This window comes from Calonectris borealis, chromosome 15 (assembly GCF_964195595.1).
Source record: "Calonectris borealis chromosome 15, bCalBor7.hap1.2, whole genome shotgun sequence".
Lineage (NCBI taxonomy): Eukaryota > Metazoa > Chordata > Aves > Procellariiformes > Procellariidae > Calonectris > Calonectris borealis.
Window position 1 is genome coordinate 3,697,441 of NC_134326.1, and position 13,649 is coordinate 3,711,089.

At 68.9% G+C, this 13,649-nt stretch overlaps 3 protein-coding genes across 3 annotated transcripts; all 3 read left to right on the forward strand.

Annotated features, from left to right (window-relative positions):
* Nucleotides 1-98: 98 nt before the first annotated feature.
* PROB1 (proline rich basic protein 1) lies at nt 99-6,647 on the forward strand. Its single transcript, XM_075164036.1, has one exon. It carries the CDS (start codon nt 1,927-1,929, stop codon nt 6,256-6,258), a length of 4,332 nt encoding a protein of 1,443 aa, XP_075020137.1. The 5' UTR covers nt 99-1,926; the 3' UTR covers nt 6,259-6,647.
* Nucleotides 6,648-7,440: 793 nt separating this feature from the next.
* Nucleotides 7,441-8,877, forward strand: MZB1 (marginal zone B and B1 cell specific protein). Its single transcript, XM_075164041.1, has 4 exons — nt 7,441-7,633; nt 7,942-8,048; nt 8,123-8,227; nt 8,330-8,877. Exons 1-4 carry the CDS (start codon nt 7,442-7,444, stop codon nt 8,505-8,507), a joined length of 582 nt encoding a protein of 193 aa, XP_075020142.1. The 5' UTR covers nt 7,441; the 3' UTR covers nt 8,508-8,877.
* A 103-nt stretch (nt 8,878-8,980) lies between these two features.
* On the forward strand, nt 8,981-13,431 carry SLC23A1 (solute carrier family 23 member 1). The gene is made up of 15 exons (XM_075164040.1): nt 8,981-9,016; nt 9,500-9,571; nt 9,763-9,864; nt 9,969-10,126; nt 10,208-10,296; nt 10,384-10,451; nt 10,541-10,722; nt 10,822-10,942; nt 11,050-11,206; nt 11,366-11,513; nt 11,629-11,734; nt 11,812-11,941; nt 12,183-12,326; nt 12,483-12,578; nt 12,752-13,431. The coding sequence occupies exons 1-15, from the start codon at nt 8,981-8,983 to the stop codon at nt 12,997-12,999; spliced, it is 1,857 nt and encodes a 618-aa protein (XP_075020141.1). The 3' UTR covers nt 13,000-13,431.
* The last annotated feature ends 218 nt before the right edge of the window (nt 13,432-13,649 follow it).

Below are 13,649 nucleotides of genomic sequence, written 5' to 3' on the forward strand. Positions count from 1 at the left end.
AAGAACTGCGCCTAGCGTGAGTGCTGGAAAAGGGGCAGAGGAGAGGTTTAAAGCAGTCATACAAGTTGCTGCCCTAAATCTGTCTCGCACCCACTGCCAGGACAGCAGGACCTGTAGGCAGTAGCGGAAGGACCTTTCCCTCCCACTGGGCTGATTATTTTACCTTATCCAGAGCTTCACCAGCTCCCGCAGCCCGTGTTCCCTTTGTGCCTTCTCTGCCCCTCCTCCTCGCCCCCGGTAGCGGTACCTCGGATGCACCGAAGGCATCGGCAAGGCACCCCAGGGAGGCTCAGCAGGACGCCGGTGACCCCAGGCTGGACCAACCTCCCTTTCCCACCAACTACCAGTGGCCCTGGGACACCGGGCACGACCCTCAGCGGAGGAGAGGGAACGAGACAGTATCTCTCTGGGATCAGGGGCTGAGGAGGAGCTCAGCCCGAGGGAACTGCATCCCCTGCCCCGTTGTGGGGGGGGGAACTGCATCCCCCCGGCACTGCGAATCCAGCAGCAGGCGGGGGCTGCGTGCGCGTCCCCGCGGTGCTCCCGGCTGCGCTGCGCTGGGGCCGGAGCCAGCAGTGACTCAGCAGGCGCCCGCTGGGCTGCCGTGCCGCGAGCCCACGCTGCGGGGAGCCGGGCCCGGGGGGCTCGGGGACGCTCCCGGCCAGCCCCAGGCTGAGAGCCGGACCCCCTTCGCATGGGGACCATAGGGTTGTTGCAGCACCCAAGCAGCAGCCCAAGGTTTTGGGGTGCCGTAAGCCATCCAGGCAGCATGGGGAGCTCCTCCGCTGCTAGCTGCATCCCACCGGCTCCCTGCAAAGCCAGCCTGTAGGGATTTGGGGATTTGAAATCCCCCCCTTGCTCTCTTGCACAAGGCCACCGCGCCAGCCAGTGCTGCCCACGGCAGGTCTCCTCCACGCCCTGTGGCCACAAATGCCACCTGCAAGCACAGCCCTGCTCAGCAGCGAAGGGTTAAGCGCCAGGCCAGCTATCAGGGAAGCTTTCCTCTTCCTTTCCTTGCCAAGGTTTAAATTTAGTCCCTGCATGAACCCAGACGACTTGGGCATCGGGTTGCTCCGGGGCTGGCAGCGCCAGGGAGCACCTGCTACCGCTGCTTCGCTGCAAAAACCCCCCTGAAAGCGAGGGCTGAGCTCTGCCGGCGGCGGTCAGGGCCGGCAAGCTGCGGAGACCCTTGTGCCGTGCCGGGCACCCCGGCCGCTTGCTTTGGATCCCCCCGAAAAAGGCAAAGAGTAGCCGTCCGTTGTTCAGCCCTTATGAGTCCTGGAGGTGCTCGGTGCCCGGTTTGATTTCAAGCCTTGAGTTTTCTCCTGGCTGCTTGCGATTCGTTTTGGGGGAGCTGCTGCTCGGGACAGGGTGGGTTTTGAGGAAGCCCCCAGGATGGGGACACGCTGTCCCTGCAGCAAGGCGGGCAGAGGCGCCGGGAAAGGAGCCATGGCAGGGACGGAGCGGCAGCCCGGGGCCTGGCCATGCCCTCTGCGCCGGGGATGGGACATGCCTGGAGGAGTCTGCGGGTCCCCCAGCCCCCGGGCAGCCCAGCCTGCTGCGCCGGGGGGCACGGCCCAGGTACCCCCGTGGGTCATGGGGACGCCTTGGCACCTCTTCTGCGGGCTTGGGGAGCAGCAGCGCAGGGCGAGGGGGCAGGGGATGGTGCTGGCAGCCCCCCGGCAGACCCCTAAGACCGGGGGCGGCGGTGACATCCCTGCAATGCGCTTGGCATCGCCTCCCCCGGGCTGGCGCTCGCTGACGTCCATGTGATCGAGGGGCTGCTCCATCCCGCCGCTGGGTCCAGCCGCCCTGACGGTGAGGGAGCCAGAAGGTCGAGCCGACGTCCCCGGCGGAGCGTCCCCGGCACCAAGGAGGGTCCCCTGGCACCAGCTGGCACTCCCCGGGGTCGGGGTCGTCCCTGACATGATGCCCTGCGGGAAGAGGGACCCCGTCCTGCTCTCCCACGCCGAGCTGCCCGGCACTGACGACGAGGGTCCCCGCAGCGGTGGGGACGGCCGGCGGTCCACGTCGGAGGAGGAGGGCCACCTCCCCGGCCTCCCCCGCGACGACCTCGCCAAGAGCATGTCGGGCTCCTCCGTCTCCTCCTACCACTCCGCCCTGTGCTTGGAGGGGACCGAGACCTTCAAGGACTGCCTGGAGTTTCTGGACGAGGAGGGGACGGCCCCCCGCGACATGGGGCGGCGGGGCGGCTGTGCCGAGGGGGCTGCCCCGGGGCGCTGGGCTCCGGCGGGGGCCCCCGGCGTCCCCCCGCCGGCCGGCCCCCTCGCCCGCCCGCGGCAGGCTCAGCTGTCCATCGTGGCTAAGAATAGCCCGGTGCCGGGGGGCAGGATGGGTCCCCTCCGCGGGGACCGGCAGCCTGTCACCACCGCTGCCGGCGGGGAGCTGGCTCTGCCCCGGCAGCCCGGGGGGATGCTCGGCGGGGCGCCCAGCGATTCGGACGAGGTGGACGGCGAGGTGCGGGCGCTGACGGCCAGGGCTTTCCGCAGCCTCTCGGGTCCCTCCGGCGCCTGCCTCGACATGTGCAGCTCCCACACCTCCTCCAGCCTCTCCAACTCGCTGTCGGAGGACGGCGGGCAGCCGCGGCGGTGGCCAGCAGCCGGCGGCGAGTCCCGGGGCACGGTGGCAGCCCTTCATGGCAGGGTGGGCTGGCCCTTCCCCGCCGGCGTGGATGGGGAGCTGCTGGGCTTGCTGGGGAAGGAGCAGTTCGAGTGCGTGGACGTGGAGCTGGAGAGCGGGGAGGCCAGGAAGGGCCACTGCAAGAAGAGGACCGTCCCCAAGCGCCAGATCCTGCTGAAGAGGAAGGAGAGGAAGGAGACGGGTTTCGGCCCCTGGGGTGACAGCCCAGCCCCCCAACCCCTGCCCCCTACCAGGAAGGAGCCCCCCAGCAAGGGCAGAGCCATCGGAGAGGACTTCAGGCTCAACTACAAGCAGTTCATGAAGTCGGCCTCCCTGGACGCCGACGCCAGCAAGACCAGGGCGGCCTCTTGCCTGGTGAAAAACGTCCTCGCCAAGAAAATGCAGTACGAGCAGAGGATCAAGATGGCGCAGAAGGGGCTGCGGGGCAGCTCGACCTCCTCGGGGCCGTCCTCCGCCAGCACCGACCTGCTGGGGGACGGCCTGGAGGGCAAGTCCAGCTCGCTCTCCCGCTCGGACTGCAGCTTCTCAGCCGAGGACCTGCGGGGCGGCGGGATGCCGGTGGCCACGGTGGCCGTGGGGGATGCCACCACCACCCCTCCCGCCAAGGGGGTGGTGCTGAGCGAGGCGACGAGGGAGAGCGTCTGCAAGCTGAAGAAGACCTTTAATGAACTCAATGAGAGGATGAAGTACCAGGAGGTGCTGGAGGGCCACTGGCTGCCCGGTGCCACCGAGGAGCCGGCAGCGGAGAGGATCCGCTACCGGCGAGCGCGCGCCTTGTTCGAAGCCCACCCTGGGGTGGGGAAGGCGCTGGACGTTGCCCCCAGATTTGAGAGAGCACCGAAGCCGTGGCCCAGCTTGAAGCAGCGAGCCATCTGCCCCAGCCACCGCCAAACCCTCCTCTTCGAGGCCGACAGCCTGGCGCTCCCCGCCGCGCCGCCCCGGCACCTCTTCACCTCCCGGGCGCAGGAGGTGAGGCTGGTGCCGCAGGGCCAGCGGGAGGAGAAGCCGCCAGCGGTGCCCCGCCGGCCGCCCAGCCCCGGCCCCCCGGCCCAGGAGTCCCCCCCGGCCCCCCGCCCAGAGCCAGAAGATAAGGGGAAGGGGCGCATCCCGCAGCCCCGGGACGTGCGCAAGCTGGTGAAGAGCAGCTACAGCCTCCGCTTCGGGACTGCCGGTGCATCCCGTGGCACCTCGGCACCGGCGAGCAGTGAGGAGCCACCACCGGCCACCCCGCTTGTCATCCACTGCGCCTCGGTCCGCCGCCGGGAGCCAGCGACGGAGCCGGGGGACGGGGAGGTGCTGGCAGCTGCCGGCAGAGAGCCAGCCCCGGCACGTGCCGACGGCCCTGCAGAGCTCGCCGGCGGCCGGCCCTTGCCCACCCAGGGCTCCCCCGTCCACATCACGAGGGTCCAGGCCACGCGGAGGGGGGTGGCCGCCGCAGAAGGGCCACCGGCATCCCCCCCGCGCCGGGAGCGGAGCGAGCTCATGGTGCCACCGCGGGTGCCAGCAGCCGAAGGGGTGCCGCACATGGAGACCCACCTCCACGTCCTGGTGGGCCGGCGGTCCCCGGCGGTGGCCGGGGAGGGGTGCCCGGCTCAGAGCAGCACCGTGCTGCGGACGGAGAAGACCGTTCTGCTCCCGCCACCACCGTCGAGTCCCACAGAGGGAAAGGACGGACGCGGCCATGGCGGCACTGGAGGGCTCCACGCTGTCGAGGGGCCCGAGTCAACAGTGCAGCAGCATGGCGGCAGCGACCGCGGGGACCCCCGGGCCGGACCCCTCGCCGGCAGCAGCGTGCACCCACAGCCTGGGAAACTGGCAGAGAGAAGCGCACCGAAGCCACCCCCAAGCGAGCCGGTGTCGGCGGGGAGCAGCAGCTCTGCGGGCAGCACCGGCCCCACCGCCCCGTTTCGAGCCGGGGAGGGCGGCGAAGGTCCCTCGGGCTGGCTGCCGGAGCGGAGGGAGGCCTGGGAGCGTTCACCGAAGTGGCTGGCAGCCACTGAGCCGTACCTTCCTGCTTCCCTGGCAGAGAACTCCAACTACTTAGCAATTCCTGTGAAAGCCCCCAAATCCTCTCCAACGCCAAAGCTGCCCTCGGTCCCCAACCCGGCCAGCGTGTCCTTTGGGACCCCCATGGTCCCCAAGCCAGTCAGTGCATCCTTTGAGACCCCCTCAGTCCAGAAGCCAGTCAGCACGTCCTTTGGGACCCCCATGGTCCCCAACATGACCAACTCATCTTTTGGCTATCCATCAGCCTCCAGCCTGGCCAGCACATCATTTGGGGCTGCCTTGGTCTCCAACCCCACCAACAAGTCTTTTGGGACCCCCTTGATCCCCTACCCAGCCAGCGCGTCCTTTGGGACCCCCTTGGTCCCCAACCTGTGTGGCACATCCTTTGGGACCCCCTTGGTCCCCAATCCATCCAGCGCATCCTTTGGGACCCCCTTGGTCCCCAATCCATCCAGCGCATCCTTTGGGACCCCCTTGGTCCCCAGTCCATCCAGCACATCCTTTGGGACCCCCTTGGTCCCCAATCCATCCAGCGCATCCTTTGGGACCCCCTTGGTCCCCAATCCATCCAGCACATCCTTTGGGACTCCCTTGGTCCCCAATCCATCCAGTGCATCCTTTGGGACTCCCTTGGTCCCCAATCCATCCAGCGCATCCTTTGGGACCCCTTCAGTCCCTAATGTGGCCAACTCATCACTTGGGATCCCCTTGGTCCCCAACCCAGCCAGCTCATCCTTTGGGTCCCCGTTGGTCACCAACCCAGTCCCCGCTTCCCTCGGGCACCCATCAGTCTCCAACGTGGCCAGCTCATCCTCTGGATCCCCTTTGGCCCCCAACCTGGCCGGCGCTCCACTGGGGACCGGTGTGTCCCCCCTGGCCAGTGGGGAAGCGCCCTGGAGCAAACCCAGCCCCGAGCCGCCCCTGCCCCGGCCCCCCGAGGGCCTGGCCACTGGGGAGCGCCTGGTGCCGCTGCCCCCAGCCCAGCCCCAGCCTCGCCTCGAGGACGTTCCCCATTTCCTGAGGAGGACCGACGGCGCTTCACCGAGCAGTAAGAGCGCACCGAGCCCCACCAAGCCCTTCGCCCCCCACCTGCCCACGCACCGGAGAATGCTCGTCGATCCCGACAGTGGGAAATGCTACTACATGGAGCCGCCGCGGCAGCCCCAGCTGAAAACACTCTACGACCCTGAGACGGGGCAGTACCTGGAGGTGCTCATCCCACCGGTGGCATCGCACACAGGGCTCTACCAGGCTCCTTTCAACCCCCTGGTCATGGCCCCAGGGGTCTACACTCCACCCTACGTGCCCTACGGTGGCTTCCCAGGGCTCCTGGCACCTCCGCCACCCGCCGCCCCCTCCCCAGCGCACCCTGACCTGCCGGCTGCCGAAAACCCCGGCTTCTCCGGGACCTTCAGCCCCGATCCCAAGGGCGAGGGGCCACCCGCCGCTGGGGGTCCTGACTGCGGGTACCTGGAGAGCCTGTACTACATCCCCACGGGGATGCGGGCCAGCCCCGGCCCCAGCCCCGGCCAGCCCCCTGCCCGCGCCAGCCCTGCCGCGCCCGAGAAGGGACCACTGCTCCGGATGTGACGGTCCTCGGCCGGGGAAGGACCCGTGTGGCATGTCCCTTCGCAAGCAGCCGGGCTTTAACCCCAAAGCCGGCATCATCCCCGGCACAGGAGAGACCCCCTGCCCACGGCTGAGCTGGTGAAGCGCCGAGGGGTAACGGGCACTGTTGGATCTCACCGGCTCCTCATGGGAACAGGGAGAAAAAGGGTATTTTCCAATGTGAGCACCTGGCAGCCCCGGGGGGGGGCCTGGACCAGATGCACGGCCCTCGCTTTCCGCCGTACAGCCGGTCCCGTCCCGAGGTCTGCACAGGGGGACGATGGCCACCGCCAGCCCCCCACAGCCACGGCTGCGGCATGGACTCCCTAAAATAGTAATAAAAATGCTGAGACAGCATTAAATCCTGCCTATTCATCCTGTGTTTGTGTAGTCTGTAAAGGGGGGGTGTCAGGGGCTCCCACAGTCCCCTCGGGGAAGCTGAGGCACTCGGACCCTGCAGTCCGTCTGTCTGTCCTGGAGCACCCACTGGATGAATCCCTGGTCCCTGGGGCAGGAGGGGACTCTGCAGTCGATGGTGATCCCTGAACTCCAGCCCTTGAACCCCAAACCCCATCCCTGAGCCCCAAACCCCAGCCCTGAAAACCAGTCCTGAATCCCAAAACCCAGCCTTGAACCCAGCCCTGAGCCCCAAATCCCTGCCCTGAGAACCAGTCCTGAACCCCAAAACCCAGCCCTGAACCCCAAAACCCCGCCCTGAGCCCTAAACCGCAGCCGCAAAAACCAGTCCTGAACCCCAAAACCCAGCCTTGAACCCCAGCCTTGAGCCCCCAGCCCTTGAACCCCAAACCCCAGCCCTGAGCCCCCAGCACTTGAACCCCAAACCCCAGCCCTGAACCCAGCCCTGAGCCCCAAACCCCCAGCCCAGGAGGGACCCCGCCATCCCAGGGAGGGTTGGGGTCGAGGAGGAGGGGTCAGGCGTTACAGGACTAAATTACACCAAAAACCTCCTGGAGGGGGGACAGGCGGTTGGGGACACCCCACGCACTCACACCCCCCCGCCCCCCAGCCCCGACGCCCCGGGGATGGACGGGGCCACGTCAGCCGGATGCAGGTGCGTCGGCCGTGCATCAGCGCCCGCTTGCCGGCCCCGGGGGTTTATAGCCACCCCGCGCCTCTGCCCCGGCACTTTCGGCATCGCGGCAGGATGCGGCCGGCGCTGGCAGTGTGGCTGGCCCTGAGCCTGCTGGCGGGGACGGGGGCCGAGGAGATGTGCGGGGGCCCCGCTGCCGCCCCAGCCCGCTCCATCCCTGCGCCCCAGCTCAGCCCCGAGGAGCGGCTCTCCCCCCACATGCCCGAATCCCTGCGCTGCGACGCCTGCCACGCCATCGCCTTCCAGGTGGGGATCGGGGAGATGGCACCCCGAAACCGGGGGCGAGAGCCCTCGCAGGGATGCTCCGGCCTGGGGAGATGCTGCCTGCTCCCCTGGGGCACCCCGCTGACAGCTGCCCCCCCCAGCACCCCAAAAAAGCCCTTTGGGGCCAGCGAGCCCCCCTTGCAGCTGCTCTCGGACCCACCACCCCGTGCAAAAGGGCTTCAGCTGCTGGGGCTGCAAGGAAGGGGGTGCGGGCCCCGTCCCCGCTTGGGAGCAGGGTCGTGGGGAGGCTGCCACCCTCACCGGCCGGTTTCTGCCCTTTTTCACCCCAGATTGAGGAGCAGCTGCGCAAGGCAGAGGGGAAGGTGGGCAGGAAGGCGCTGAGCGAGCCCGACTACGTGGAGGTGCTGGAGAGGAGCTGCTCACAGGGCTGGGAGAGGTGAGCGGGGTGTCCCCGGGGATGGGGGTGTCCCCAGGGACCGGGGTGTCCCCAACCCCTGCCTCTCCCCGCAGCTACGGGGTGCAGGAGCTGGACGGGGAGAAGCGGCTGGCGGGGCCGGGGCTGCCGAGACAGGAGCCCATGAGCGTGATGGTGATGGGGGGACCCTGGCCGGGCAGGTAAGTCGGGGGGGGGGTTGGCAATGTGGGGGCGTGCCGGGAGCCCTCCCCTTGCTGCCATGGCAGGGGGGACGCGGCGTGACCCTCTCGGGCTCCTCGCAGGCTGTCCAAGATGTGCCACGGCTACGTGGGCGAGCGGGGCGAGGCGCAGATCTACGGGGCGCACCGGCGGGGCCCGGCCGCCCTGCGGGAGCTGCTCTGCCACGGGGAGAAGGGGGCCTGCGCCGGCGGCAAGGCTGGGGGGCCAGCCCCGCCCAAGGCGATGCAGAACGAGCTGTAGCCCCGGCGCGGTTAATGCTTAATGCCCCGGCGACCTTCGGAGCCGACTTCGTCCCCAGCGAGAGCCGACACACGCCGGGAGGTGGGCGCCTTCCCGGCGTCGCCCATCACTGGCATTGCCACCGTCCCTCGATGCCCAGGCCGTGCCGGGACGATGCCGGCGGCAGCTGGTGCCCCGTGCCACTGGACCCCCCGCGAGCCGGGAATTACTCTGTAACCCACCGGCTCTAATGTTTTACCAACGCGGTGCTCACGGCGGGAGCGCCCGGGCCCCGCCGGCGGTGCCAGCCCTAATTAAAGGAGTTAATAGCTGATCCGTCCCCAAGGCAGCGCTCCCCGGTTTCACAACCGGCAGCCAATGGCCGCCTCCCAGCCTGCCACCCCGCCGCACAGCCCGGTTGGTGACTAAAGTCCTTCCCACGGCCATAAAACCCCCGAGCGGTGACATCGCCGCCGGGACCGCATCACCGGAGGATGGGGACCCGCTCGGGAGACCTGGCTCAGCCCCAGGTGAACGCAGCCTCTGTCCCCGTCCCCTCCTCGGCCCTGCCCCGGTGCAGTGGGGAGGGAAGTGGGTGGCCGGGGGTACCGACCCCAAGTGATGCCCAGCTCGGGGCCATGGTGGCCAGCTGGGACTGGCAAAGGATGGGATGAGCTGCGGTGAAGCCCGGGACCAAGGGGACGTGCCGGGATGCTGCGGCTGGGACTGGCTGTGCCATCCTTCCTGGCACCTGCAGGGTGGTCTGGGCACCCCAGGGCCAGTGGGGACCCCTCCTCCATCCTCCCCTGGGGACAAACCATCGCGTAGGGACAGCGGGTTTCAGAGCCCAGACCCCTCTCGGGGGGCAGAGCCGGTGCCGGGTGGGGCTGACCGGCCACGCGTGCCGAGCCGTGGCCCGGTGGCCCTCGCGTCCCCGGGGCAGAGCCCGTCCCCGTTCCCATGGGACACCCGGGACAGCACTGACCCGGCTCCCGCCTCGCCCTCGCTGCCAGAACGGGAACTCGGCTCTCGCCCCCGCCGGCCCCCCGCATCCCCCCGGGAAGGAGCTGCCTGCGGTGGGCAGGGTGAGTAGCGGGCACCCCCGCACTGCACACCCCGGATCCTCTGTAACGCCGTCGGATGGAGACCGGCAGCCGGGGCCCCTCCCCAACCCTGAGGACGCAGGGGGTCCCACGGGGCAGTCTGTGCCACCCGTGGGGACAGTGCGGGGTCCCCTGGGGCGAGCCGGGGCTGAGCTGTGTCCCCTGCACGCCAGGACCCCGGGGCGGGCGCCGGGCCCCCCCGGCCGGCGGTGGACATGCTCTACCGGATCGAGGACGTGCCCCCCTGGTACCTCTGCATCCTGCTGGGCTTCCAGGTACGGCCTGGAAGGGGGGTCCCCCCCTCCGGCAGAGCCCGAGCCCCCGCTCCCCGCGGCGTGGGGCACCCCACGGCACCGCTGAGCCCCCCCTCGCCCCCCAGCACTACCTGACCTGCTTCAGCGGCACCATCGCCGTCCCCTTCCTGCTGGCCAAGAGCCTGTGCGTGGGCAAGGACCAGCTCACCGTCAGCTACCTCATCGGCACCATCTTCACCTGCGTCGGCGTCACCACCCTCATCCAAACCACCGTGGGCATCAGGTAGAGCCGCGGCCCCGGCGGAGACCCCCCCAGCCCGTCCCCAGGCCGTGGGCGCAGGCGTCCCCTCTCGTCCCCCCCCAGGCTGCCCCTCTTCCAGGCGAGCGCGCTGGCCTTCCTCGTCCCCGCCAAGTCCATCCTGGCCCTGGAGAAGTGGCGATGCCCGCCCGAAGGTGAGGGCAGAGGGGGTGCAGGGGGGTCCCCAGCTGCTCCCCCCCCCCCCCTGCCCCAGGGACCACCTCACCCGCCTCCATCCCCAGAGCAGATCTACGGCAACTGGGCGCTGCCGCTCAACACCTCCCACATCTGGCAGCCCCGCATGCGAGAGGTACGCCCTGCCGCCACCCCCGCGGGACCCCAAAATCCCCGGCGGGGTGCTGACCCCCTCTCTCTCCCCCCCCCCTCCATGCCCTGCAGATCCAGGGGGCCATCGTGGTGTCCAGCCTGGTGGAGGTGGTCATCGGGCTGCTGGGGCTCCCCGGGGCGCTGCTCAGCTACATCGGGCCGCTGACCGTCACCCCCACCGTCTCCCTCATCGGGCTCTCCGTCTTCCACGCGGCCGGCGAGCGGGCCGGCTCCCACTGGGGCATCGCCGCGCTGTACGGCACGGGGGTGGGGGGACAAGGGGGTGGGGGTGTCCCCCATGGAGCCAGAAGCACGCCGGGAGCATGAGGGACCTCGTCTCTCCCTCCCCCCAGGACCATCTTCCTGATTGTCCTGTTTGCCCAGTACCTGCGGCACATCACCATCTGCCTGCCCGGCTACCGGCGGGGCAGCGGCTTCGTCCTGCTCCGCGTCCAGATCTTCAAGATGTTCCCGGTAGGGACTGGCCGAGAGCCGCCAGGTCCTGGGGGGGGGTGTCCCAAAAATCCCCTTTTCTCCACGCGTGGCTTTGCAAGCGATGCAGGGAGCCTGTGCCCCCGCAGATCATCCTGGCCATCATGGTGGTGTGGCTGCTCTGCTACGTGCTGACGCGCACCGGCGTCTTCCCCAGCCAGCCCGAGGCGTACGGCTACAAGGCCAGGACGGACGCCCGGGGGGAGATCCTGTCCGTGGCACCCTGGTTTCGGGTCCCCTACCCCTGTGAGTGCCAGGCAGCCCTGCGGCATGCGGGACCCCCCGACACCCTTTCCCCCCAGGGGATGCGGGGACAGCATCACCCCAAAGCGGCACCGGTGAGCACCGGGGGGGTCGGGTCCCGGGTGCCCCCCACCCTGACACCCCGCTCTGCCCCCCGGGCAGGCCAGTGGGGTCTGCCCACGGTGACCTCGGCGGCCGTGCTGGGCATGTTCAGCGCCACGCTGGCGGGCATCATCGAGTCTATCGGGGACTACTACTCCTGCGCCCGGCTGGCCGGAGCCCCCCCTCCCCCCGTGCACGCCATTAACAGGTACGGCCAGCCGGCCCTGCCAGCCCCCTGCCCACGCCGTGGCATCCCTGGGCACGGGGCAGGGACGCCGCAGGAGAGCAGCGGCGGGGAGCAGCCCCTTCGTGTTGTTCCCCAGGGGCATTTTCACCGAAGGCATCTCCTGCATCATCGCCGGGCTGCTGGGAACCGGCAACGGCTCCACCTCCTCCAGCCCCAACATCGGCGTCCTGGGCATCACGAAGGTACTGGGGCCCGGGAGGGGTCCCGACTCGGCTCGGGGGGACGGGCGCCGGCACCCACCGCCGGTCTCCCCGTGCAGGTGGGGAGCAGGAGGGTGATACAGTACGGGGCCGGCATCATGCTCCTGTTGGGGACCATCGGCAAGTTCACGGCGCTGTTCGCCTCCCTGCCCGACCCCATCCTCGGCGGGATGTTCTGCACCTTATTCGGTAACCTTGGCACGTCAAACCCGGGGCGCGGTTCCCATCAGCCCCGGGCCATTTCCCCAGGGATTCGGGGGCTGGCGAGGCCGAGGGATGCAGGGCAGGCTTTGAGGGTTGGGGTCGAACCACGGCTGGGTTTGAACGCCCCTCGCTGCCTTTGCGGGCAGCCCACCCCGACGCCCGGCGCCCAGCCGGCAGCGTGGGCATCCCTGTCCGCCCGCAACCCGGCCGTCGTCTCCGCTGGCAGGCATGATCACGGCCGTCGGCCTCTCCAACCTGCAGTTCGTCGACATGAACTCCTCCCGCAACCTCTTCGTGCTGGGTTTCGCCATGTTTTTCGGGCTGACGCTGCCAAACTACCTGGATTCCCACCCCAAGGCCATTAACACAGGTACCCGCCCCCCCCACGAAAAGCCCCAATTTGGGGTGTTTAGGGAGAAAGGAGGGCAGATCTCGCCGGCGTTTGCCCACCCTGGGTAAGCAATGATTAATTAAGCAAATCCGGCTTATCGCAGCACGCGCCGGCTCAGTCCCCGCGCTCTCGCAGGTGTCCCCGAGCTGGACCAGATACTGACGGTGCTGCTAACGACGGAGATGTTCGTCGGGGGGACCATCGCCTTCGTCCTGGACAACACCATCCCGGGTAATTAAAGCACATGGAGGCGGGGGGAAGAAGCAGAGGGGCTGGGAGGCAGATTCGTTCCGGCTTAGAGCTGCGAGAGGGGAGCGGAGGGCGAGGGGGGGCTGATGCTGGGCATCCCGGCTGCGGGCAGGCAGGGGCCGGGGTCTCGGCCGACGCGGTGCCGGCTGCCGCAGGGACGCAGGAGGAGCGAGGGCTGGTGCAGTGGAAGGCGGGCGCGCACTCGGACAGCACGGCGAGCGCCAGCCTGAGGAGCTACGACTTCCCCTTCGGGATGAGCGCGGTGAGGAGGAGCCGGTGGCTGAAGCACGTGCCCATCTGCCCGGTCTTCACGGGGTTTAAGGCGCGGGCGAGGGGCAGCGGCGCGGCGGCTGCAGACGTGCAGGATAATGCAGACGGGCTCTCCGTGTGCACGAAGGTCTGAACGAGGGGAGGGCTCGCACTCCGGCGCCGGAGAAGCCGAGCCGAGCTCCCGCGGGTGCTGTCGGGGTTCGTTAGCACCCGCCAAGTCCAAAGGCAAGGCTTCTGGTGCTCGTCTCAAACACAGGGCTAGGGAAATTCAAAGGTGCCTTTCGGGGACATCCCCAGCTCCTGGGGTACCTGCCTGGGGACCACCACCCTCCGTGTCATTGCTCCACCTCAAGCTTTAGCTGGTTGAGACTTGTTTGGCGCTCGCTGAAGCTCGTTAGCCACCATCGGAGCCAGCCAGAGCCCCCGGAGCCACGAACTCTCACCCGGGGCCACGAATTTTCAGGCTGTGCCCTCGGCTTCAGCAGGGCTACCCAGCGGCTGAAGCGGGCTCTGTGCGGGGTACGGTATCCCGACCAGCTGGGTGCCTATTTTAAGATCATACAATAAAAAAAAAAATAAAAAATTCAAGCCCACTTGCCCCACCGGTATCTTTGCTGTGCCCTGCACCCTCGTCACTTCTGCGTTTCGAAGGCTCCAGCAGCTTTCCATACTCCCTCCCGGGCTGCCCAACACGGGGACACGCTGGATTTCGTCCCGCCCCAGCTCCTGCGTGCTCAGTCGGCTTCTGCCCGAGCCCCGGTGCAGCGGGAGAGGGGGCTCAGC

What these genes read in the sequence shown, in the direction of transcription:
- SLC23A1 (XM_075164040.1), top strand. Translation starts at nt 8,981, where the DNA reads ATGGGGACCCGCTCGGGAGACCTGGCTCAGCCCCAG. An exon ending in GCATCCTGCTGGGCTTCCAG is followed by an intron (nt 9,865 to 9,968) that starts GTACGGCCTGGA and finishes CTCGCCCCCCAG; the next exon opens with CACTACCTGACCTGCTTCAG. An exon ending in GCGTCCTGGGCATCACGAAG is followed by an intron (nt 11,735 to 11,811) that starts GTACTGGGGCCC and finishes CTCCCCGTGCAG; the next exon opens with GTGGGGAGCAGGAGGGTGAT.
- PROB1 (XM_075164036.1), top strand. Translation starts at nt 1,927, where the DNA reads ATGATGCCCTGCGGGAAGAGGGACCCCGTCCTGCTCTCCCACGCCGAG.
- MZB1 (XM_075164041.1), top strand. Translation starts at nt 7,442, where the DNA reads ATGCGGCCGGCGCTGGCAGTGTGGCTGGCCCTGAGCCTGCTGGCGGGG. An exon ending in TGCTCACAGGGCTGGGAGAG is followed by an intron (nt 8,049 to 8,122) that starts GTGAGCGGGGTG and finishes CTCTCCCCGCAG; the next exon opens with CTACGGGGTGCAGGAGCTGG. An exon ending in GGGGGACCCTGGCCGGGCAG is followed by an intron (nt 8,228 to 8,329) that starts GTAAGTCGGGGG and finishes GGCTCCTCGCAG; the next exon opens with GCTGTCCAAGATGTGCCACG.